This window comes from Pantherophis guttatus, chromosome 4, assembly GCF_059756535.1.
Source record: "Pantherophis guttatus breed Tessera chromosome 4, ASM5975653v1, whole genome shotgun sequence".
In the NCBI taxonomy this organism is placed as follows: Eukaryota; Metazoa; Chordata; class Lepidosauria; order Squamata; family Colubridae; genus Pantherophis; species Pantherophis guttatus.
The window spans coordinates 119,072,588-119,099,684 of record NC_142066.1 but is presented as its reverse complement, the minus strand read 5'-3'; the positions used below and the strand labels follow the sequence as shown (position 1 = coordinate 119,099,684).

General features: G+C 39.0%; 1 protein-coding gene across 1 annotated transcript; it reads right to left on the bottom strand.

Moving 5' to 3' along the window:
* Positions 1–1,654: 1,654 nt before the first annotated feature.
* SPMIP4 (sperm microtubule inner protein 4) lies at positions 1,655–25,544 on the bottom strand. The gene is made up of 9 exons (XM_034401940.3): positions 25,476–25,544; positions 24,336–24,491; positions 23,069–23,239; positions 18,284–18,319; positions 11,170–11,270; positions 9,953–10,020; positions 5,626–5,770; positions 3,509–3,600; positions 1,655–2,502 (listed from the first exon to the last, which is right to left on the bottom strand). Exons 2-9 carry the CDS (start codon positions 24,467–24,469, stop codon positions 1,708–1,710), a joined length of 1,542 nt encoding a protein of 513 aa, XP_034257831.1. The 5' UTR covers positions 24,470–24,491; positions 25,476–25,544; the 3' UTR covers positions 1,655–1,707.
* Between the last annotated feature and the right edge of the window lie 1,553 nt (positions 25,545–27,097).

Genomic DNA, 27,097 nt, shown 5'->3' with positions numbered 1-27,097 from the left:
CATGACCAGTTTTCATGAGCTTCTGGGAGAAGGCTTTGTGATATCCGAAGCAGAACAATTAGATTCTGTAATAGCTTTGTACCATATAGTATCAACCTTGTTACTTCTCAAGACTCTTTTCTGCTATGAATACAATATGAATTATGTATGTGTGTGTATGTGTGCAAGTAACAATGGATCGACGACATCAGCGAAAAAAACCAACTGGGTAAAATGCATTTCATTCAATATATTTTATCCTGAGCTCAAAAATGGGATCAGGCATGTCTTGTGCTGTGCAATTCTTTGTGGAAAACTTTCATACTTGAGCAAGAAAAAGCCATCTTCTGGATCCATGAAATTCTGAAACGCACTTGATTTTTGTGCTACATGGCAGGTTTATTTCTGGTGTGTCAAATGTGCTGTTTCACAATCTTTGCAATTCCATTTTACATCCTAGTGATTTATCCCTTCAAGACAACTCATAAGTATACAGACTCAAACCCATACCCCGAGAAAATTTATTTTCATCTAGATGATGATCTATTTTAGAAATATGCACCTTGGAGCCTTCTGGAATTATAGATGGCAATTCTTATATGTCCAATCAGTAAGATCCATAAAGATCGTTGTTCAAAATGTATGGAGGGCATAGGTTTTCTTATTTTGATCAGTCTCATGAGAAAAGAAAATCACAAAAAATCCACAGTAGAATACTTAGCAGGAAAAAAAGTGTTTTCGGTTAAATGAGGAAAGGAGAAGAGTTTTAGATTACCTACAGTCTGCTGTGGAAGTAAAAGAGTAACTTTTTGGGATTTCATCTAAAACACAGATTCTCCAATCCGATGCCTATCAGCTATTTGGACAATACACGACAGCATTTCCATTTTCAAATCCACTGGCACATATGGAGTTTGCCAGATATAGTCAAGTTCATTAGCAACTTATGAACAATTCCAAAAGATTAGTTCTGCAGCTTTCCTAGCATAAGAGAAACAGCCAACAGTTTTAAAACCTTTTAATACTAGAGTGCTGTCAGTTCTGTAACTATGATCCTTTACGCCAACCAGCAAATTGATATGACCAAGTGCAGAAGGTGGAAAATTTGTTTCCAAAGAGATATTGTACAGTGTATATTTGAAGCAGCTTCAGTTACTTTGAACTGGCAATTTCCTGTTCGTGGATGTGGCATCTCAAATTAAGTTTGCTACCTGGTGACAAAGCCACTAGGGCAGGGATAGTTTAAATGCTCACAATTGCAAGTCTTGACTAGTGTGTCATGTGATCAGGGTAGGGAAGGTTGATTTCATACGAGCGTTGGAACAATATATGTGTCTGGAAAACTCAATTATCTACATTTTACTATTATAGAACAAGGATTCTGATGCAATATTTGAAAAGTGGATAGCATGGTTTAAGACAGCTAAGTGATATTCCTATTTTACAGAATAGGAACACTGAGGTTGAAAGACACAAACAGTTAAGCACAGCAATTTCTTTACTTGAAGTTTATAAAGTATTGGGAATATGCAATTTTGGCAGACTACTGCACATCACAGAGGCCTGGCAGTGTATTCTAAACCATCCCTACATTAGAGGATATTGAAACAATTCCATAATAATAAATAATTAAACTAAGAGAAAAATACAAAAAATAAAAAGACCAATTCAGTAGTGGAGTCTGTGGCTGAGGTGTTTATAAGTTCTGTTGTTTTTGAAGATGAATTATTACAAAAAGAAAGCATGGATGCCCTGGAATTTATGCTTTCTACCATACCTGTCATGATCCCTCAGGTCTCTTAGTCCCCGCCTTGTAAGATCATTCAAGTACTTGATGGCTTCTCCCTTTGTAAAAGAATCCTGGATATCAAGTAATTTTGTCTGAGGTCGAACCATCCCACAATTAGGCATCCAATCTGTGGATGGATTGCAGCTTGTTACAATCTCTCTGACATTAGAAGCACATTCGGAATCTGGTTTACTAGCACACCTTTCACACTTCAGTTGTATTGAGGTTGAGGCGGGCTTACTAAGAATGGCAGGATTATGCCACACAATGTATCTGTTTAAATGGGAGGGTTGCAAATCTTCATAGTATATGGATTCGGCAGGCTTTAGAAAAGGCTCTGGTTCAGGTGACACTGTAAGTTGCCTGTGGTACAATTGATCTGTTTTCCAGGTATCCGTAATTTTCCGAAATCTGTTCGAGAGCAGTTTCTTATCTTGACTGTTTTCTTCCTGGCAAGCTGTTTCAGGCTGAATCCAATTGTAGAGCATGTGATTGTCCCTTTGACTTGCTTTGTTTTGTGTATCCTGCTGAAGGGGACTCAGGGATGCTTTCCCACTATTCTGCATTCCCTCTGAATGCCAGTTTACGCTGCAATGGTCTCTGAAATGAAGTGGCGACTCATAGTTCTCTGTAGCATGCTGATCTTGATGATGTGAGATCCTGCCTTGAAGGACACGGGCAATGCGTCCTTCCAAGGGCCTTACTTGAGACATTGCTGAATGAATGGATTCTCTCTGAAGAACAGATGGAATAGAATGGATTCCCAGGACTTATATGTACAATGCTGCACATCTGAATATGATTTTTAGATCTATATATTTATTTCATATGAGCATCCCTCTCAGTCTAGTGATTCTTAGTGGTTAGCAATACATAAAACATAAAAGTAATACAATATAAAATAAATCAATAATACAATTCAACTGAGAGTTGTAGTAAGTTATAGTTCACTGCAATAAGGCTGAACTAGCATCCTGGCACCAGCGCTTGAGGGGAAAACCAGTCTTCAAGGACTTCTGGAAGATTAATAGGGTCACAGTCATCCAAACTTGGGTGATGCTGTTCCATCGTACAGATGCCACAATAAAGAAGACAGGTTTTTTTGAGTCCCCACTACATGACAGTGTTTAACAGAAGGACTCAGAGCACGTTCCTTTTGCTATGAACATGGCAAAATGAGTGGTCTGGCAATGCAAATGATTATCGATGTCAACCATGGTATGCCCACATAACATTACTGCTTTGCCATCAAAGGAACTAGCTCCCAATAGATTTCTACGTGCAATTCAAGATGATATTATATTGAATTGTACATGGAAATCTGTTGGGAGGTAGTTCCCTTGATGGCAGAGCAGTGATGTTGAGTGCACTTCAAGGATAGCTCCATATATAGAACATATTTCAATGGTCCAACCAAGAAGTAACTAAGCATGGCTGATTAGAAGCAGGGCCTCCTGATTCAGGAAAGAGTACAATGGGCAGATAAGGTGGATTGATGCAAAGGCCCTCCTAGCCACTCATATTAAGTACTGACTAAGTCGTTCTTGCAACAGAATTTCAAAAACAACCCCAAGTTCCCTCTGAAATCCAACCAGTCCATTAGGTGCTTGTGGTGGACTGTTCAAGTAATCCTTCTACCCTACAAAGAAGAGCAGCCACAGAGAATTCCAAAGCTAATGTGTGATTTTTGCCATGACTAGAGACTCAATCCAGATCCATGATACCACTTTCTGTACTTACAAGATCCACATTTTTGCCCAGTTCTCCTGTTGCTCTGCCAATTAACTTGGCATTATAGTCATCCAGCTGCAATGGGTTCATACGCCCTCTACCTAAAAAAAAAAGGAATTAAAATATTATTTTATAATTTTTATTCTTTTTAAACAAATAATATTCATTTGTCTACATTTTCTTTTTTTATCCTCTGTATTTTTTTTAAGGAAGATACAAAGAACCAGATGATTATCTGAAAGTGTTTGTGATTTATCTGCTAACTTGAACTATAATACATTAGTTCGGGTGTTGGCAACTTGCGGCTCTGGAGTTGCATGCAGCTCTTTGAGCCCTCTGCTGCAGCTCCCTGTCCCATCACTGGTTGGCCCCGCCCCTTGCCCCTTTTATTTCTTTTTTGGATATTTTGGGAAATCCAGGCTGGCTAAAGAATGATCGCCAGCAGCGGTGGAGACTTCCCTTCGGGCGACTCTCCTCCTTCTCTTGTGATCCTCTGGCTGGCTATGGCTGAGCCGGGAGTGTGTGCACACATAGGGAGATCCTCCTCAAGCGAGTGCCAAAGCGCAGGAAAGACATGCACAGGATGAGCAGCTGCTCACTTAAGGAGGGTCTTAACAGGACGCAACAGGACGTGGCTTCTCTCCTGCACTAAGGCTCCAGCTATCGCCTTGCCATGTTGTCCCCCACTCCCGGCAGGAAGAGGGCGCAAACTCCAGCCAGAAGTGGCAGGAAGCAAAGGCTGCCTTATGCGCAAATGTGGCAGGAAAGCAGGTACAGGACTGCTTCGCTCCTGCACTCTCTGGTGACCCTCCTCCCCCTCCTCTTGTAACCCCCTGGCCAGCTATGGCTGAGCCAGGAGCATGTGCACATGCGTGGAGACCCTCCTTAAGTGAGCGGCAGCTCGCCCCACGTGCACCTTTCCTGTGCTTTGGCATACAGAGAGTGATACACACACAGAGTGATACACAGGGTGAGAGAGAAAGAGATATAGAGGCACATACCGAGTGATACACAGAGAGAGGGGTGAGAGAGAGACAGAGAGACACACACAGTGATTACACAGAGAGAGGGAAAGCGGGGAAGACCTAATCTTCCATAGCTTCTTCTCCAGTAATATTGAACTGCAAACTAGGGCATACAAAACTTTTGCTAGACCAATTCTTGAATACAGCTCATCTGTCTGGAACCCGCACTGCATATTGGACATTAATACAATCAAATGAGTCCAGAGATATTTCATGAGAAGGGTCCTCCACTCCTCTGCTCGCAACAGAATACCTTACACCACCAGACTTGAAATTTTGGGCTTAGACTACTTAGAACTTTGCCGTCTTCAATCTGACCTAAGTGTAGTACATAAAATTATCTGCTATAATGTCCTACCTGTCAATAAATACTTCAGCTTCAACTACAACAATACACGAGCACACAATAGATACAAACCTATGGTAAACCGCTCCAAGGTTGATTGCAGAAAATACGACTTCAGTAACAGAGTTGTCAATGCCTGGAATGCACTACCTGACTCTGTGGTTTCTTTCCCAAACCACCAAAACTTTAACCTTAGACTGTCTACTGTTGACCTCACCCCATTCCTAAGAGGTCTTTAAGGGGCGTGCTTAAGCGCATTGGTGTGCCTACCGTCCCGGTCCTAATGTTCATATATTCATAATCATGTTTATACTTACATCTGTTATCCAATATATGCTTGATGAAATAAATAAATAAATAAATAAATAAATAAATAAATAAATAAATAAATATAGGGAGAGGGGGAGAGAGAGATACAGAGGGGGGAGAAAAGAGAAAGGAGGGAGAGATAGAGGGGGGAGAGGGGAAGATAGGGAGAGGGACAGAGAGAGACAGACAGAGATACAGAAAGGGGGGAGAGAGGGGGAGAGAGAAAGAAGATAAGAAGAGGGGAAGAGAGAGAGAATGGTTTTGTGGCTAGGTAGGCATGGCTAGGGTTCATGTGGCTGGGTGGGAGTGAGTGACATCGAGTTAGCTACTCCCACCCAGGTTTTGTGGCTTCCTGTGTTTGTGTGTGTTTTTTTTTCCTGTGGGAAAATGGCTCTTTGAGTGTTTAAGGTTGCAGACCCCTGCTTTAGTTTGATAAAAATGTATACCTGTGTAGTCTCGCTTGTATGTAGATAGCCAAAGAGCCTTCTTTACGTTTTCTAGTATATTGGCAGCTCGAGGTGAAAGATCAGGTTCTGGAGGCTGGAATGTTGATTTAGGAGTTTCATCTTGGTGACTGATTCCTTCAATGACCTGAGATTTGGCATAAAAATATAAATAAAACATGTTGATAAATGACTTCACTTGAAGCCATATTGAGAATGCATACTGCTTCTTCATTGGTTTGAGAAGTAACAGTTTTTAAAATTAAATTTAAAACATTAAAAAATCTAACAGGATGTTGCATATATTTCCCATCTCACATGTACCTCTCTCCTTTTTTATTCTAGAATAAGTTCAATATAATTGAGATGTAATGTTTAATGAAAAGTGTATTCATTTTTTCTCCTTGCTTTTCTGAATAAATTGGACTTTCAATATATATGTTGACATTTTAGAAAATTTCCATTCCACACATACAGAAACTGATTTGGATTGAGACTACAGACCTTACCAAAGGTTAAAACATCCCTGCTCTCCTTCTAGTTCCTATTGCAAATCAAAACAGGAAATGAACAGGGAAAGTGGGGGGGGGGGGAGGAAAGGGAATAATTTTAATAGTGATATGAAAAATCTGTTCACTGTACAGTGAAATAGAGTGAAATATCCATTAGATCAAAGGTAAACAACCTGGGGTTCTCCATGTCCTTTAGACCACAACATTCCTTGTCACTGGACTAAGCTGGCTGGGACTGATGGGAATTGGACTCCTCAATGCCTGAATGTGCCAAGTTGAATGCTAGAAATGTGGGGAAAGTGTGGTTTAATGCTGAGCTTTGCATGGCAAGAGCATATGTTTTGCCTCACTCTCATGCTGCACCCATGAAGGCTGGCTTGAAATCAGTTAAACAGGCACAAAACTTCTGATACTTTCTGTAGAAACTTTCTATAGAAGAACTAAGAAGTCCCTGCAAAAGAATTCCAAGGAGAGTTGTATATCAAAAGCAAACCCCATTTACATTTAAATAAACATTCGTATTTTTGTACCTCTTTCTTCTAACCGGGCAGACTTCACTGTATCTTTCTTTGATCATGAACAACATATTTAGTATTAGACTGTTTTCCTCTGACTAACTTTCACACCTAAAAGTAATAACGGCAGGCTAATGTCCTAGGAATCTTGTCCCAAAGGAATTGCCATCCATGCAAGTATTCAATTGCATCGAAGACATTTTTCCAAATGAAGTTTGGTGACTGTTTACTAGACACCATAGTATTTCCTGCACCGAATTTCAGTGGTGTTTTTTTAAAAATACCTTCTTTAAAGCTCCTATTGAATATCTATGGCTTAAAATTTGATCACTGCAGTTGGTAATATTCCAAATGTTGTAGAAATTAGTAGTTGGTGGTTGATTTTATTATGATTCATTGCACAGTCAGTCAGATGTTCAGACTGTATTTGGCATTTTTATCAACCTATCGAGTCCTTCCCAAGAATCTGGGATAGGCAGATGTTGATGTTTGATGGCATTAGAGGTATCATTGCAGGATGTAAGCTGCTCCAAGTAAAGCTGCCTTTTGCAGTTGACGGTGAATTGGTCGATGTTAAATGGTGTTCCAGTTGTTTTGAGATTGCAACCAATGCACCTCTTACTATTGGTATTACTTTTGCTTTCTTCTGCTACAGTTCTATTTCTATTGGCAGGTATTGGGCCGTGGCAGCACAGTGGTTAGAATGCAGTACTGCAGGCTACTTCTGCTGACTGCCAGCTGCCTGCAATTTGGCAGATCGAATCTCACCAGGCTCAAGGTTGACTCAGCCTTCCATCCTTCCGAGGTGGGTAAAATGAGGATCCAGATTGTTGAGAGCAATATGCTGACTCTGTAAACTGCTTAGAGAGGACTGTAAAAGCACTGTGAAGTGGTATATAAGTCTGCTATTGCTATCAGTATTTTATTATCTTCTCTAGTTCCTTCTGTTCTAATTTGCTTCTTTGTCATGCCATTGTTTGTAATCGATCTGTGCAATCTTTTTGTAGCAGCTAACCAGGTGACCCTCTGTTTCTTCAGCTTCTTTGTAGAGGTAGCACTTAACTATCTGTTGCTGTCTTCTCAATTCTGGCTTTATATGCATTTGTTCTTAAGGTCTGATCTTGTGCAGCCAGAAATAGCCCCCATTTCTTTCTTCAACTTTCCTGCTCTTATCCACTGCTGGGTTTTGTTATAATCTGCTTTACCTGTTGTTATTTTTAAAAATGTACTGTATTATTATTATTATTATTATTATTATTATTATTATTATTTAATCTTTAGTGAGATTCACAGCCTTTGAGGCTGATTAATAACTCAGCAGCTCGAGTCCTAACCAAGGACCTAGGAACTGTTAAGGTATCGTTCCGAGTAAGGTGGTTTTTTGGAGAGTCAAAATGTTCAAATCCGGTAAATTTAGAATTTCTAAATAGCGGGGTAGCCCTTTAGGTATTGCTCCGAGGGCTCCAGTTACAATTGGGACAACACACGATTTCTTTTTCCACAATCGCTCAACTTCAATTTGCAAGTACTGGTACTTTGTGATTTTTTCTTGCTGCTTATCTTCAATCCGTGCATCACCAGGTATTGCAATATCAATGACCATACTTTTTTCATTTCAACTATTGTTATGTCAGGTGTGTTGTGGACCAAGTGCCTGTCAGTCTGAATCCTAAAGTCCCACAAGATCTTGAGTTTCTCATTCTCTAAAACTTTCTCAACCTGATGTTCCCAGTGGTTTTTGCTGTACTCAAATCCAAACTTCTGGCACAATTTCCAGTGAATGATCTTAGCAACGCGGTCATGGCGTTGTAGGTAGTCAGTTTGTGAAATTTTGCTGCACCCACTGATCAGGTGGTCAACTGTCTCATCTTTCTCATTACAGAGGCAGCATTTGCTATTGGTAGTAACATGTTGAATTTTTGCCTTCATGCAGTTTGTGGCTATGGCTTGTTCTTGAGCTGCCAAAATAAAGCTTTCTGTTTCTTTTTTCAGTACTCCTGATCTTAACAGTTCCAAGTTAGTTTCTGGTCAGCTTTGCCTTCAATACTTTTCAAGTATTGGACATGCAGGGCTTTGCTTTTCCAATTTTCAGCTCGCTGCTCAATTACTTCTTTCTTATATTCTGCTTTTGTTTTAGTTGTCTTTAAAAGGCCTCCTTTATTTACTTCCTTAATCATTGGTTCTTCACTTTTCTGGATGTAATCATTCAAGCTGCGTTTTTCTTCTTCCAGAGTCTGCTTTACTTGTAGGAGTCCTCGACCATCCTCTGCTCTTGGTAAATATAATCGGTCAACATCACTTTTAGGGTGCAAGGCATGATTCATTGTCATAAGATTCCTTGTTTTTCTGTCCAAATTGTTTAACTCCATCTGGGTCCAATCAATTATTCCTGCAGAGTATCAAATCACAAGTATAGCTCAGGTATTTATGGCTTTAATGATGTTTCCTCCACTCAATTTGGACATTAATATCTTACGAATTCGCCGAATATACTTGTCTGAAGTTAATTCCTTGACTTTATCATGCATGAAGTCAGAAGCCTCCAAAATCCCCAAGTACTTATAGCCTTCTTCTGATTTTACTGCCTTTATCATTTCTTCATATTATTATTATTATTATTATTATTATTATTATTATTATTATTATTATTATTATTTACTTTATTCATTAAACATGAAACTCAGTCAACTGAACATTCAAAAATGCATCACAAATACCATTGACCAGTGCTAATGGTTGATATGGGTTGCTGCCAGCTTCTAGGTATCAACCAAGTACTTTTTAAAGATGTACAATGTTCCAAGTAGCGCAGTTTTTTGCAGTTCCGCTGGTGTTATTGCAGGAAGCTGCAATTTGTTGATGTATCTTATAAAATTCTTGGACATGGTGCCAAGTGCCCTGATGACAATGGGTATCACTGTTACATGTTTCATCCATAATCACGTAGTTTTGATGGCCAGGTCATGATATTTCGTGTTTTTTTTCCAGTTATTGTTGTTGTTGTTATTTTGGTGACTTTGGGTCAGTCCTTGTGACTACATCGACAAGCCCATGCAATTTTCTTGGTAATATGTCAGAGGTGGCTTTCCACTAAGCTCTTTGCAGGACTGAGGAAGAGAAAAAGAAACTGCCCCAAGTCACCCCAAGAAGTTCTATGTCTCCCAGAGATAGCAGCTTTTTTGAGATTACAGGTTAGGCTTAATGGAAAATGTCAGATATTGAACCTGAGATCTGAAATATGCATGCCATGTGTTCTGCCACCAAGTTTATGCTGTTTTTCAATTACTAGTAATAATTACTTACATGACGTGAACACGTCACAGCTTCTCTGTAGATAGATTCCTTAGCATCTTCCTTTTTACTGAGGCCACCTGCAATGTCAGATGAAAACATTCCATTATAATATGACATTCATGAAATTTATCTTAGAATCCCTATGAGTTCTGCCCAGATGAGCAGAATTGACATTGCTTGTGATATTCTTCCATTACACTGTATATTGTTTTTAAAAGTACCATGAAAATTAAAACAAAGGCAGGTCCATTTCTCTGGCTTTGCAGAGAAAGTTCTAGATCTCTGATTCTGATTCTGTAGGACTATTAAAATAATTATTTTTGCTGCAGACACAAAGAGATAAAGATACTGGACCTGTGTTTGCATGCTGAATTGACATTGAAATACTCTTGTGATTATGACTGATTAAGATATCCAGTGAATGAAAATTAGTCCATCTCTCCATCCCTTTAAAAGGAAAAAGTCCTTCTACATTTTAAAAAATATGGCAATAAAGACAGATTAGCTTTTCTATCTGTTCTTCTTTGGGGAAGAGAATGATTTCCTTTCAATAAAATAGAACCTTTTGCTATAAATTAAGGAAATGGTTCATGGTATTTTTTCTGGTCAATGAGCTTTGCAGACAACTAATTTTAGACTTTCCAGCACTATTACTAACAGCTAATTAACTTGGACTATAATAAGTACTAAGCTAGTCTATAATGCAAATGTTAATTTTTCTCTATAACACTCTTTTAAGCTACAATCAAGGTGGGAGGAGAAACCATACTACAGCAAAATCAATGAACACTTATAGTTCATAGGTTATTCAAAAGTATCTTTGTAGGAAGAAATCCCCAAAACCTAGTCTTTAAATAGTGTTTTGTCTAAGACATCATATATACACAGTCCCCCAAGCATTATTTTAAGTAAAGATAACTAAAGTCAATGTGCCTTAAAGAATAATGTATGTTGTTGTTATTTGCTTACAGCTATGCAAAGCATTTAAAAGAGCCACTTTTCGAAGTACATGGCTTGAGCAAAGTATCCGTCCATAAAATACCAAAGCAACAATGCTCTCTGGAACATCTGCATAGCTGCTTTGAAAAAAATCACTGTTTTTTGCACATATGCATGAATAGACCTTCTGCTAGAATTTCCAGTGGAGCACTTTGCTTGTTCTCTACTGAATATTTAAATAGTGAATATTTAAAACACTACCCTATAAAAAGAGAAGCTTGCTTTACCTTGGATATCAGTGTTGCTATGGACATAAGGATGAAAAGGACGAAATCGGTTCTCTATGAGTAGAGCGCCTGGTGTCTTATATTTTAGATACCTTGCACACCTAAACAATAGAGCAAATACTTTATAAATGTTTGGCAAGAAAATAAAACACATAATGTTACTTAACAACATTTTATTGGTTTCTATAAGTCCTGTATGGATTCTCCTTCTCCTTCTCCTTCTCCTTCTCCTTCTTGTCCTCCACTTCCTCTGCTTCTTCTGCTTCATCATCATTCTAAAACCATATGATCAACCTTGCTTTGGCTATGAGTAGCAAAAGATTTGCAACTTTTTATAGCATGTTCTTGAGTCCTTCATAGGCCAATATATACGCTTCCTATTTGGAAGGCATTGCTACTGGTTTCTGTAAACCAAAAAAGTAATAGCTCATATCTGGAAATGCAGGGAATGCTGAACTCCTTGCTATGGCCTCTCCCTTGTTTGCCCACTGTTTAGTAACCTCATTAGTCATAGTACATAAACTAAGAATCAAGAGTGGACAAACAGGAATTTTGGTTTCTATTAATTATGCTATAGATTATGAACCCAGTATTGTTCACCTTGAAATAGGCTGAATAAATCTCCTCCTAATTCTTTTACACGGCTGTACCTGTCCTATGCCTATATTTCACCGTATTACTTATATTATTTTTGACAGTTTAAGTCCAACTATAAATACATTGCTTTTTATTTTAAAAAATCAGATCTCACACATTCTGTTCACATAGATTCAGTTTTTAGTACTATCCACAGATATTATATGCTTTTAAAGCAGGGATGAGGAGCATGTTAATCTCCAGATGTTGCTAATCTACCACATGTTCACCACTGGCCATGATGAAAGTAACTGCTGGAAGGTGGAATTCAATGACATTTGATGGCTATAGATTCCTCCTGCTCATCTGAAGGAATTAGCTTCCCTCGCAGGGTAGGGGTGGAGGGGTGGCGGTTGTTATAAAAGAAGGTCTTGGTCCGAGGGAGGCCACTGTTCCTCAGATTGCTGGATGTGAGTCCCTTCTGGTGAAGTGGGGTCATGGGGTACAGGTGGGCTTGCTGATCACGTACGTGGCTCCCTGCCACATGGCAGCGGCTCTGCCCGAACTGCTCAACATTATAGCCGCGGTGGCAGTTGATACCGCGAGGCTTATGGTCATGAGGGATTTTAACCTGCCATCCATCGGTGAAGCGTTTGCAGCGCGGGAGTTCATGGCTTCCATGATGGCTATGGACCTGACCCAGTTAGTGCATGGCCCTACTCACATGGGGGGAAACACTCTGGACTTGGTTTTTGTCTCTGGTCAGTGGCTGAATGATCTTGATATTGGGAATATAGTGTCTGAACTCTTGTCGTGGTCGGATCATTCTTTCCTTCGTTTTGACCTTCGAACTGCTACACTCTGCCTCAGGGGGCAGAACCGATGAGGTGGTTCCGCCCCAGGCGCCTGATGGACCCGGATCGGTTCCAGATGGAGCTTGGGCCGTTTCCTGAGGCTCTGGCTCATGGCTCAACCGAAGACCTGGTGGCCGCCTGGGATAGGGCGGCCGCTGGAGCTTTGGATCGGGTCGTGCCTTTGTGGTCTCTGACTCGGTGGCGATCTCGCTTGGCTCCTTGGTTTACCGAGGAGCTGAGGGAGATGAAGCGCCGGAAAAGACGCCTGGAGAGCGGTTGGAGGGCCAGCCAGTCTGAATCTGACCGAACACTGGTAAGGTCTCATATTAAGACTTACCTAGTGGCGATAAAAGTGGCAAAATGTAACTATTTTTCCGCTCTTATTGTATCATCAGATAATCGCCCGGCTGCCCTGTTTGGGGTGACCCACCCCCTGCTCCTTCAGGAAGCGCGGGACTTCCGGTTTGCTGCTTGTCGCTGCCAGACGTTCCTTTGGGATCGTCAGCTTCCATCGCCTGTCAGAGCTGCCTTCACAACGGAATGGCGGCTCGAAAAAACTCCGTTTCCATGAGGAAACGGAGATAGAGCCGGCAGGGGTGGGTAGAACTCTCTGCGGAGTCCCAAAAGTTTTTTTTTTACTTTTGGGACGGAGCGGATGAGATGCCCCGTATCCCCAGCCGCTGCTCCGGGCTTTGGGAGACCTCTGCTGATGCAGAGCCAGGCGTCAAAAGCGAGCCTGTAAATTTAACAGACTACTCAAAGAAAATGTGAGCTGGACCTGTAATACTGAACCGCAAGTATTTTACTGAATTTTTAAAAGAAATTACTTAAGAGAGAGGAGGAAAAGAAAGAGGAAAAAAAAAGCCTTTTAAAATGGCGTCGGCTGGAGGAGAGGCTGAAAGGGAAAGTCCTTCCGTTTTTTATTACTACAATGTAGCGGAATAAATACCACTGGCTACATTTGTAGACAAAACTTCGCTCCTGTGTTTTTTTTCTCTTTTTTTCTCCCTTGGAGACCTGATATTGTTGTTGATTGGAAAGAAGTCTTTCTTGCTTTTTTTTTAACAAAGTCTGCCTGGGCGGAAACATGGCACTGAGACTCATAAAGTCAGATAAACAAGAAGGGGGGGGATTCCCCCACCAGCAACTTAAAGGAACAAGTCTTAACTCTTCAGTCTGAGAAACCTGATTTTAATATAATAGAATTTTTTATAGAAGAGATTGAAAGAAGGGAGGAGATTGTGAATCAGCAATTTGAAAAATTTAAGCAGGAAATTAAAGAATTGGTGAAATCTAAGCTTGATTTTTTGGAGAAAAAATTCTCAAAAATGGCTAATGGTTTTACAGAATTTATGATGCGGTTGGACACAAATACTAATGTACTAGAGTCTAAAATGGAAGGAACTCAAGATAAATTGGACAATAGAATCCAAAAAATTGAAAATGACTTGACAAACATTCAGGATAATAGCTTAGAAGAAAAACCTAAAATGAATGCTGATCAAAAGTGTGGTAATGCAGAAAATCTGCAACAGAAGATTGAAAAAGAGATTTTAATGGTACAATATAATTTTACAGAATATGCGATAAGATTAAGAGGTTTGCAGGAAAATAATAGAGATGATTTAAGGAAAATATCTTCTGAATTTCTAGCTGGGATTCTAAAGGTTCAACCTGACGAAGTGTTTTGTAGGATCGACAGAGCTTATCGAATCAACTCCTGGATTGCTAAGCAAAGGCAATTGCCTAGAGATGTGGTGATTTATTTTACAGATAAGGAAATTAGAAATAATATCGTTCAAAATTCCTTCAATTCTAATTTGCAATTGTATGGAAGAAAGATTTGGATTTACAAGGAACTCCTACCTAAGATATTGATGGAAAGGAAGAAATTTGGTTTTCTGGTGAATGAGTTAAAAAAGAGAAATATCTCCTACAGGTGGGACGCCCCAGTTGGTATTATATTTAGATACCAAGGAGAAAGATATCAGCTAAATACTGTTGAAAGAGCGGAAGAATTTTATCAAAATAGGTTGAAAATGAACTTAACATCTCCAGGTATAATACAGGATAAGCAGAAGGAGCCGGAAATAAAGGTAAAATATCGAATTACAGAGACTGTACCAGATGAATTGCCTTTGGATTTATTGGATACCCCAGCTGGACTATCTACAAATTTGAGAGAAGAGGCATCTAATCTTAATGTGATGACTTATCAAGGCAAGGATAAACATGGAAACCAATTAGGGGATATACAAAGGATAAAAAAGAAATATGAGATACAAAAGCAAAACCAACAAGACCAATCTACAAAGCAGAATAAAAACCGACCAGATGATACATATTTTGTAGAAAGGGAACCAGGACGGAAACCGAACCCACAAAAAGAAAAGAAAAAAAGAAATAGGTGGCATAGAAATAGAAATTTCTAAATCAAGCAACAGTGAAGCCAGTGATTTTAAAATATAAACGATTATGTGCAAACACAGAAGAGGCGACGTATTGGTTAATATCATCCTGAGGTTTGTGGCAGATCTCTGCATGGCCGTAATTTGGGGACGTGAAATGAGCCTTAAACTGATGGATTTGAATTATCCATTTTGGAATTTCTTTTTGTGTTGATAAACATATTATATTATCTTGAATCACAAGGCAAGAGAATTATGCTGGGGCATGCAGAAGATCGGGTTGTTACCCACTACGATGATGGGAATTAATAATCCTGATGAAACCCACAATTATTACTATATGGAATATAATTATAATGTCACTCGGGTGGTTGTTTTTACTTTTATACATATAAGAAGATATTTACTACTGATGGGGGCAGATATGATTGAAGATTCTGAATAAACTGTTGCACCAGTAAGCTATGTTACCCGATTATGGATGTCGGTTCTACCAATCCAGTGGAAAGACCTCAAAGAAGATACTATATGGATTATAAATTTAAAGTCATTGTCTTTTCTTTTTTTTAATTTAGATTTAATGGAAAATATAGACATATATTTTTAAGTAGTGTGGGCAGTGAATCAAAGATGTTAAGAAATGTTGTTTATGGCAATTTTGCATGATAGTGGGTGAATAAGCTAGTTAGTAGATTGATTAGTCTAAGAAAAGGGATTTTTAAGTGTTATATTTAGGGGAGTGGAGGAAATGGATAGAGTGGAATAAATGTTAAACTAGATTTTATGGGGAAGGCCGCTTTGAAATGTTATAGTAATATATATAGAAGATTAAATGTTAAAGTAGGACTTATCGTATAGTTTTAAAGTGGAGAAGTTATTCTATAATGTAATAGTATAATGTCTTTTTTTTTTCCCTTTCTTTTCTCTTTTTTGATATGTATGGATAAAGGGGGATGTTATAATATTAATAATATTTTTAGTAAGTAAAGGTCAATATCTAGAGGAGGGAGTAAGTAATCTGTTAGGAATTAGGTTTTTTTTTGTTATGAAGAAGTCACAGGGGGGGATGGGTGGGGAGGGGGGGTTAGGGAGGGGGAGGGAGAGGGGGAAAAAAAGGGGGGGAAATTTGTATTTGAAAACTTTTTCAATAAAAAAAAAAAAAGGAAGCGCGGGAGGACCCCTTGGAGGGTAGAGCCGAGGATTTTGTACAGTATCTGTATGATAAAATCACTCAGATTCGGGAACACCTGGACTCTGACGGGGTAGATTCAGGGGGGAGGATGAGGCAGGTCTTGAGAATATTATCTGGGAAGAGTTTGATTCTGTGACTCCCGAAGACGTGGACAGGATACTGAGTAGACTGAACGCTGCCACATGTTTATTGGACCCGTGTCCCTCCTGGTTGGTGCTGGCCTCTCAGGAGGTTACATGAGGCTGGCTCCAGGGGATTATAAATGCTTCTTTGAGTGAGGGTGTCTTTACTGCCACCTTGAAAGAAGTGGTGGTGAGACCTCTCCTCAAGAAGCCTTCCCTGGACCCGGAAGTGTTGGCTAATTACCGTCCAGTCTCCAACCTTCGCTTTGTTGCGAAGGTTGTTGAGAGTGTGGTAGCACGGCAGCTCCCTCAGTACCTGGATGAATCAGCTTATCTGGATCCGTTCCAGTCAGGCTTCAGGCCTGGGTACAGCACGGAAACGGCATTGGTCGCATTGGTTGATGATCTCTGGAGGGCTCGGGACAGGGGTTGCTCCTCTGTCCTGATCCTATTAGATCTCTCAGCGGCTTTTGATACCATCGACCATGGTATCATGCTGCACCAGCTGGAAGAGTTAGGGGTGGGGGGTACCGCGTTGCGGTGGTTCTCCTTTCTCTCTGACCGGTCGCAGTCTTTGTTGGCAGGGGGGTAGAGGTCAACCCCGAAGCCCCTTGTATGTGGGGTGCAACAAGGGTCAGTCCTCTCGCCCCTTCTGTTCAACATTTATGTGAAGCCGCTGGGTGGGATCATCCGTGGTTTCAGGGTGAAGTACCACCAGTACGCTGATGATGCTCAGCTGTACATCTCCACCCCAGACCACCCCAATGATGCCCTTGAAGTGATGTCCCATGCCTGGAGGCTGTACAGATCTGGATGGGGAGAAACAGACTCAGGCTCAACCCATCCAAGACTGAGTGGCTGTGGTTTCCGACATCCCAATATAGTCAGTTGGTGCCATCACTGACTATTGGGGGCGAGTCATTGGCCCCCACGGAGAGGGCTCGCAACTTGGGTGTCCTCCTGGACTCAGCTGTCTTTAGAAGAGCATTTGACGGCTGTGGCCGGGAGGGCATTTTATCAGGTCCGCCTGATTCGCCAGTTGCGTCCCTTTCTGGATTGGGACTCGTTAAATACAGTCACTCATGCCCTCGTCACTTCCTGCCTGGACTACTGCAATGCTCTCTACATGGGGCTCCCCTTGAGGAGCACCCGGAGGCTCCAGCTGGTCCAGAATGCGGCTGCGCGGGTGGTTATGGGAGCGACGTGGTGCTTCCATGTGACCCCCCCTCCTGCGCGAGCTGCATTGGCTCCCGGTGGTCTTCCGGGTGCACTTCAAAGTTTTGGTTACCACCTTTAGAGCGCTCCATGGCCTAGGACCAGGGTATCTACGAGACCGCCTTCTGCCACCAGTAGCCTCTCACCGACCAGTACGCTCCCATAGAGAGGGGCTTCTTAGGGTGCCGTTGGTCAAACAGTGTCGACTGGCAGCCCCCAGGGGGAGAGCCTTCTCTGTGGGGGCACCTGCCATCTGGAACGAGCTCCCCCCGGAGATATGGAGGATCCCGGATATGCGCACTTTCCGCCGTGCCCTCAAAACATTCTTATTCCAGCAGGCCGGCCGGGCCTAACCTCTCTTTTAAACTGTTTTTAAATTTTTTAAATTTTAAATTTGTCTTATAAATTTGGGGTGTTTTAAATTTTGTTTTCTGGGCCAAATTATTTAATTGTTTTTTAACATTTGTATTATATGTATTTTATCTTTTGGCTGTTCACCGTCCTGAGTCCTTCGGGAGTAGGGCAGTATACAAGTTCAAATAATAATAATAATAATAATAATAATAATAATAATAATAATAATAATAATAATAATAATAATAATAATATTTAAAGTGGCTGTGAAGAGCTGAGACCAGTTCAAAAAGCCCAGATTACAGCTCCACCTGCCAACACTCAGATGGTACCCATGAGTAGAATTTAGAGAATGATTTACGTGGGCAGAAAATATAGAAGATATATGCTTACTTGTTTGAATTGGAATTTTCTGGCAACTCAGGTAATCTGTAATTAGAATAAAAAAATATTCTGCATTTATTTATTTATGAATCCAATTTATATAGCTGCTCATACCACTGATGTGATTATAGGTGCCATACAATAAAACAAATAATTTAGCCTTAAGTTACATTATTAAGCTATATTAAAACATAGATCGGATCAAAGGAGAATGCATCAAAATTTCACACACAATTTACTTTTTATTTATTTGTACTCCACCTTTATTATTTTTACAAATACCTCAAGTTGACAAACATATCCAACGTACTTTCCTCTTCCTATTTTCCTCATAACAACAATCCTGTGAGGTGGGCTTGGTGATTGGCCCAAAGTTACTCAGCTGACTTTCATGACCAAGGCAGGACTTGAACTCACAGTCTCCTGGTTTTTGGCCTGGTGCCTACTTGAAATAAATCCTAACATTGAAATCTAGCACAAAATCAATATAAATGAATAGTACAGATAAGAAGGAATATGCTTTCGTCTGCTTTCTGGTGTCTTAACCGCTAGACCAAAATCTCAGAAGCTCCCTATTATCATGGGGTTATCATATTTTAAGAGATTTCCATAAGGAAATATTTCAAAAAAAACCCCACCTTCGGTTTTAATTGGGTTGTTTTAAATTTTGGGCCAAAATTATTTAATTGTTTTTTAAACTGTTTTTAAATTTTATATGCTATGTTTTATCTCGGCTGTACACCGCCCTGAGTCCCGCAGGAGAAGAGCGGTATAGAAATAAATAAAATAAATAAAATAATAAAAAGTAGAATTATCTATAGCCAAACAATATATTTACATTTCATTGTTCAAACAATTTATTTGCATCAAGTGCTGCCATTTTGAAACATAATTGTATAAAAATAATTGCATATTTAGTTATAACAGCATTCTGTAAAGACAGGCAGCAATTGAAAATAATTACTGATGAAGCTCTAAAAATCAAGTCGGTTAGCTGATAAGAATGTTTTTAAAAGTTCCAAGTCCAGAAAATTCACATTTTCTATGTTAAAATCTAGATCAGTGATGGCTAACCTTTTTTTCCTCAGGTGCCAAAAGTGTGTGCATGCGCGCGATAGCACTCATGTGTGTACCCACACCCATAATCAATGCCCTCCACGCACACCCACCCTGCGCATGCACGCGCAATCCCCACCCCCTGCTGCCCCACCCCTTTGCGCAGCTGCGTGCGACTCTCCCACTCCTCCCACACACAGCCACGCATGCGCGTGTGACCCCCCCCTGTATCCCATTTTGGTCTTAGCAGTCCTCCCTGAAGCCTCCAGAGGCCAGAAACAGCTTGTTTCCGGACTTCTGGTAGCTTGTTTTTTGCCCTCCCAGAGCCTCCGCACGAGCCCTGTATTTACCTGGCATCCAAAACAGGCCACGTGGAGACCTATGGGAGGGGAGGGGCGGCATGGGCATGTGCGCGTGTCTCCCGCATATGCAGCAGAGACCCGAAAATCAGCTGGCCGGTGGGAGGCATGCGTGCATGCGCTGTGGAGCTGATCTACGGCGACGCCTCGTGTGCCCTCAGAAATGGCTCCACATGCCACCTCTGGTATGTGTGCCACAGGTTCACCATCACAGGTCTAGATGTTTGTTATTGCTACCAAGTGACAGTATTTATATCTACAATATTTATTAACATCCTGATTTGGACCAATGGTGATTTCAGCATCAGAGATATCTAAACTTTTTAAGGGAAAACGACCACAGTTAGAGACCTTTTAAATACAGTACTTAATATCTATACATCAATTTGATATGCAGAGATTGTAGACTGAATGGAGCAAGAAACCGAAGACCCCAATTTCCTTTAAACAATGGGAAACTCTTAACATCTATTATTATTAGAAAATTAATTATTAATTTATTTAAATTTTAAAAATTTAAAAATTATGGTTTACTCAAGCAAAAGAAATATATCTTCAACTTATTGGAATCCACTACATGTATAGAAAAATAATGAGTAAATCAACCTATCGTTGGAGATGCAGTAAGGATAATGTTTTATTATTAAATATTGTTGTGTTGTCCTAAAGTTGTTATGCTTGGGAAAATAGAAATTACATACATTAATTTGATTTTGCAATAAGATTTAATACTTTAAAATATCATATTTTCCATTAGGTACATATTACATAGAAATGAGAGCAAGAAAATGGAAGTAGGATATTTTTACTGATAGCAGACAATTCCTTCAATATTGGAAAAATAATTATATATCCCCAATTATTCAGTGGACTGGAGACCTGATATTTGTCATTTATCAATCTATGTTCATAGCAGTTGTGGGTTGCCTCCAGTTCGCACCGGTTTATAGAATCGGTAGTAAAACCGGCAGGAGGCTCCGCCCACCGACCCTGAGGTCATCAAAATGCTTCTGCGCATGCTCAGAAGCTTTTGTGCTTGTATAGAAGTGTGCGCGCAAGTGAAGCGAGCATGCACGCGCGGCCCTGTTTCGAACCGGTAGTAAAGGTAAGTAGAACCCATCCCTAGTTCATAGGCATAGATTATGTATGGACAATTCAATGAAATATAATCACCCTTGATGATGATGATGATGATGATGATGATGATGATGATGATGATGATGTTTTATCGTGCTATTTTTTAAAAAATGATCAGCTGAAGATGGCAAACATACTTCTGGTCTCCTTTGTTCTCCAGAACAAACTGTGAACTGTGTTGGACTGAGAGAGTGTGATTGGTTCAAAGACACCTAGCAAGCTTTCATGTCTTAAAGCAGAATTAGAATCCTGCACAATCTGCCAGTCTCTACCTGATGCCTTAATCATTACATCAAAATGACTTCATTAAGACTGTTTGGAACACTTTGTATATGTTTGTGTGTGTATGTGTATTTGTGGTTTATTCAGCGGTTAAGATTTTGGGCTTGTTGGCTGGAAAGCCAGCAGCCCAGATTCGAGACCTAAACTCCACACAAGAGGGTAAACTCTGCTCCTCACACCAGCTTCTGCCAACCAAGCAGTTCAAAACATACAAATGCAAGTAGATCAATAGGTATAACTTTGGTGAGAACAGTGCTCTGTGATGTCATGCTGGCCACATGACTGCGGAAATCTCTTTGGACAGTGCTCTACCACTATCACTACCACTATCACTATATCTAATCTGTATCTCTCTATCAATATTTAATTTTTATTCTTGTTTTTTTTATTTTTTCTATTTTTTCTGCTTTCTGTTAAATAAAAACAGTCCTTCATCAATCTCTCTCCCTCCCTCCCCCCCTCTCTCCCCCCCCCACTCTCTGTGGATATGTTCACATGTGCATGTCTGTTTACAGAAAATTCAGTTTGAATTGTCCACTAGGTGGCAGAAAAGAATTTCTCTTTTTCTGGCCTTTTGATTTATTCATTTGAGTTTTTTAAATCCCATCTTTATTATAAGTCAATGCTGAACATTATAATATTACTTTCTATTTTTCCTACACCTAACACCCTGTGAAGTTAGGCTGAAAGAAAGGGACTGGGCCAAAGTCATTCAGTCAATTTTTCATTTCTTAGGTAGAACTAGAAGTCACAATCTTCTGGCTTTAATCACTATAACAAACTGATTGTGTTTAATAGACAATCCCATTTTAAAGTTCATGCAATAGAGTATATTCATGGCAATAATAACCAAATTAATAAAATACGATAGGAAGAACATTTATATTTTAAAATAAGCAGCCTACAAAATCTAATGCTGAAAAAACAACTGATGGTTTTGTATATATAAATATCACATCAACAATATTTCATGTAACTTTGAAGGCTTAATCTGAGCAAATGAAAAGCTATCAGGTAGTTAAATCTGAGAACACACTTTTAATCTTGCAGTCCTCAACATACAATTAAAGTTTAAAATAGGCATACAGAATCTTTGTGAGGCCAGATTTTCAAAAAGTCACTTGACATGCAGGAAGCAGTCCTTTTTATAATAAAGCATTCTATCTGAAAGCCCATCCTTAAAATCACCTGCAACCTGGCATGTAGATTTGAAAGAAAGTAAAACAGAAGCCCAGAGCAGGCAGGGCTTCTGTTATATTATAAACATATATTATATTATATATAATATAATTCTATTATATTATAAACATATATGTAAAATCCTCCCTCCTTCCAAGGTTGGCAGGATATGATCAGTGGTGAAATTCAGCTGGTTCTATCTGGCTTGGGCGAACTGGTAGTGCTGGCAGTGGGAGGCTCTGCCCACCTGCCTGGACATCATCACGTCCTGTTGTTGACCCTCTGAGCAATGCGCAGAAGGCTCTGCACGTCAGTGGAGAAGGTGCGTGCATTCACATTTGTGAACCGGTAGCGAGGGTAAGTGGATTTCACCCCTGGATATGATGCTAAAGTTAAAGGTGCCTTGACAAGTTAAGAAATGGTGGAAACAGCAGCTGAGAAATTTGATGAAATGGTTAAGGTGTGTTGGTTTAGAAAGCAGGAAATTATAGTTTTAGTCTCACTTTAAGCATGAAAGCTAGTTGGGCGACTTTGGATCAGCTGCACTCTCTTAGCCCAATTCACCTCACAGGGTTGTTGTTTTGAGGAAAATAGGAGGACAAAGGAATAATAAGAATGTTCACAACCTTGACATATTTATAAAGTAAAAAATGTGAGATAAAAATCTAATAAATAAAAATAAATAACTTATCCTCAATCAGAATAGGAGGAAGGCTAAAGGAGGTGATACCAAAGAAGGAATATGTAAGAGTCAATCAAAAACAGAATGGAGTTTTACAACCTTAATGGAACATTTTTGGTGTCCTCCTCAGAGCAGGGTCCCTGAGTAAACTTGTAAGGTGGTTCATAAGTTCTGTGATATTCAGGCAGCTTAGGCTCAGTTTCTCTAGGTTCTTGACTTCCTCTCAAGATTGATTTGCATAGCTGAAATGTTTTCCTTAGTTCCTCATATCTGAAATGAGATCAAACATTATGAAAGAACAATTGCAGTTATAACATACTAAGCCTGGTTGATAGCTTATGGTGATCCAGAATTGCTGAATTATACCTGAATTTTTATCACTAATTCTTGTAATAGATCTGAAAGTTGTGTTCACACATCCTATGGCTTGCTTAATCAGGATTTATTGAGAAAACCACAATTGGCAGGGTTTATACAACATTCAAGTAGCGTGATATAACATACAAGTAGCCTTCAGTCTAATTCCATAACTCCATTGTAGATGACTTAGAAAAACTTCTAGAAAGTGTATGTTTCCAATCTCTTCCATTCCAATAATCCAGATGAAGAATCGTAGCAAATCAGTATGCCTAACCAACCTTAAAATAGCAGGTTATTATGAACACCAGAAACTGTTTCTGTTTCAAGTTTGAGCAGACATATATTAAGTTTCTTTTTACATTTCCTATGCTGAGAATATTTGAACATGATAAAACACTGTTTCTGCAGGTGCTAGAAGGAAGGTAAACATAGATAAGAACTGGTCAAGGCAGCATGATCAAAATCCTGCCATTGGTATATATAGTTCATATAGCTGACATTGAAAAAAAATATAAAAACAGTTGAGTTCTGTTTACCATGTGACAATTACCATCTTGCCTTTTTGACAACTCCCTGATTGGCTGCTTTGGTGGACTTTGTTCTGAACTAAATATAAACATTATTGAAGTGCAGTAGGATGAAAGCAAGAGAAAAATTTAAATATCTTGTGTGTCTTTGGCTTTCTAACTGGTGAGTTGATATCTCTTTGTTTTGCCTCATTTAAAAAGGTATAATTGATTTGACGTTGATGATGGAGAATCATGTACAGAACATGATTTTCTGTTCAGTCCTAATTAATGTTTCAAATGCATTTTCACAAAGAAATAATACAGCCCATATAAAGCTATTTTTTTTAATACGAAGAATTAAACAAAGGAGCAAGAACACACCAACTAAGCCTTGATCTTAGCAATTGTGCAGATACATGCCATTGTATAAATATTTAAAAGTCTAGATTAAAGCTATTGATGATAGAGTTGAAAGCAGTTAAAAGGTGAATTTTTACCTCTCTGGGAATATAGGTGGGCCTGGAGGGATATGCAGTGGAGTAAAGTGATCAGTGGATTCCAAAGTTTTTGTTACTACAGCTGCTCCATCTTGTACATCATTGTAATAAGTCAGTCTTGGATACACCTCCATCTTAAACTGCTAGGGAGAAGACCTGAAAACAGATAATTTCAATGGTCTGGTTCTGAAACCAATCAAACAAATACATTTGAATACATTTTCAGATTGTATTGGAATGCTAAATATGTTTGAACAAATAAAATGGATAAGAACTTTTAGCATTTAACATAAATAAGGGAGGGAAGATTTCTAAAATAGAGACACAGTTATTTTGCATTTTTAGTAGATCAGGGTTTCTAATTAAAATAAAAAAAATATTTGTCAGAAGTCACATAAAGCAATAACAATCACAGAAAATGAATGTGGTGTAATGATGATTTCTTTTACTAGTGTTTTGGATTGAGTGAAATATGCATATTATGAATTTAAGTATTTCTGTATATAGTAATATAACAAAAAGAAAAGACATTTTGATTTCCTTTAGTTCATGACAAAAAGGCACAAGTCATTCCCCCTTGCAAACTTTCTTTGTTCAAATGATCAAATATGTAACTGTTAAACGATATATCTTGCAATTATAGTTATTTCAGCCTTCTCAAACTAGTTGTTATTCAAATGTATTAGCAATAACATTAGCACTTAGACTTATATACTGCTTCACAGTGCTTTACAGCCCTCTCTAAGCAGTTTACAGAGTCAGCATATCGCCCCCAACAATCTGGGTCCTCAGTTTACTGACCTCGGAAGGATAGAAGGCTGAATCAACCTTGAGTTATGAGAATTGAACTGCCACTGCAGGCAGCCAGCAGGCAGCAGAATTGATGCCACCACGCACCAATTCCTATGATAATCAGCTACCATAGAAAAGAAACACACTCTCTAGAAATTATGAGAGTAGTTTGAATACAGTAAGAAGATGTTCAGTTGAGGAAATGTCTTTGAACTTTGAACTCTAGGGACAGACAAATCTATAGTCTCTCAATATGACTAAATTAAATTCTCATTGACTACATTGGTTGCTGAGAAGTATGATTCAGTTTATGATTCACTTTTCTCTTGCAGCTTCAAATCCACCTACCTTTCCATTTAAGTGTTGTGCAGGATACTGAATTACTTTCTTAGCTAGCCCCCCAAGTTTTTATCTGACATCACAATGACTTGGTCATCAACTCCTTGTGAAATAGAGGAGATTGTCCTCACTCTTGTTTCTAGAGTAAAAAGAAATGTCTGAATTTGCATAATGGGTTTTAATCAAATGAGGGTAAACAGTGAAATGTACTTGTAATACTGTAGGGAAAAAAATATTGGTGACTGATTTACTCAGGCAGGAATGAACGTTAAGTTAATTAAGATATAGAAAAACCTTCTGCAGCCAAGATTATAAACTATGATCTTGCTGGAAATTATAAAACAGAAGGATGGTTATCTTTCAGTAAAACTAGATTTTGATTCCATTCCTATACAAGAGAAAATAATCTGCCTTATCTAGTGATTTAAATATCAGTTTTAAACTTTGGTGGACAACTTCTGCACTCTAGTGGCCGCAGGATAATTCTGAAAAGATTCAACTTTAGTTTTTCAAATTCACTCATAACTTTGAAATTATTCAATATTAGAAAAGGAATAAAGAAGTACACTTCTCTTGTTAATATGTCTATTTTTTCATATTGATAAGTGTGGTTTAGCTATAGTTATGATTTCTTCGAGGCCATAAAATGATGCCAATATGTTGACTGTTTATGGCTCAGTTCAATTTGATTAATTTCTGAGGAGAGACTATTAAGAGAAACAATTATCACCATTTAAATCAACATTAAGAATTCAGCAGCATACTGTATAAGCTACATATGATTCTAACATTCTCTCACTTTACCATTAAAATTCAGAATTAAAATTTTCACATTTCAGAGGCACAATTTCAGATCATTTGAGGGGATGTTTGAGGTAGGCAGGTATTAAGGGTAAAATGGGTTCTCAAAACTGCTCCATTCCAAAAGACAAAAGTGCCAACATCTTTGGTCCTGCTCTCTCAGTGACATCATAGCATTAGAAGAAAGTACCTGTAATTATCCAGAAAAGTTGGGAGTTGGACTGCTGCTCTAAATCCACAGACATGAGCTGTCCATGGTTTAAATTAAAATATACCATATGTCACCATAGCGAAGAAGGCTATCTGAAGGATACTTACGGATGATGATTCTTTTCTATATAAGGGGACAGCACGGCATATAGCCCATTATGCATTTAACCATAATGTTGATCGTTTGGCTTGGTTTTGAAGGATGAATCCAACTATTGTAGGTTGAAAACAATGGTATATGAATTAATGCCATATTGGAACCATACTATTTGTTTGTTTATTTGTACCCTATCTTTATTATTTTACAAATAACTCAAGGCAGCGAACATATCCAACAAACCTTTCTTCTCTAATTTTCCACACAACAACCCTCTGAGTGAATTGGGCTGAGGGAGAATGACTAGCTCAAACTCACCTAGTTGGCTTTCATGGCTAAGGCAGATAAAACTATAAAACTCACAGTCTCCTGCTTTCTAGCCTGGTATCTTAACCATTGGCTATTATACTATTATAATTACTATTTATATTATATTATTGTGATGGTTTGTCAAGGCAGGATTAAAATAAACATGATTGTAATGAGGGCCATTCAATCTTTCAGAGACTGGAAATCTGGACAT

What these genes read in the sequence shown, in the direction of transcription:
- SPMIP4 (XM_034401940.3), bottom strand. Translation starts at nt 24,469, where the DNA reads ATGGAGGTGTATCCAAGACTGACTTATTACAATGATGTACAAGATGGA. An exon ending in CCACCTATATTCCCAGAGAG is followed by an intron (nt 23,240 to 24,335) that starts GTAAAAATTCAC and finishes ATCTCATTTCAG; the next exon opens with ATATGAGGAACTAAGGAAAA. An exon ending in GAAAATTCCAATTCAAACAA is followed by an intron (nt 11,271 to 18,283) that starts GTAAGCATATAT and finishes TCTATTGTTTAG; the next exon opens with GTGTGCAAGGTATCTAAAAT.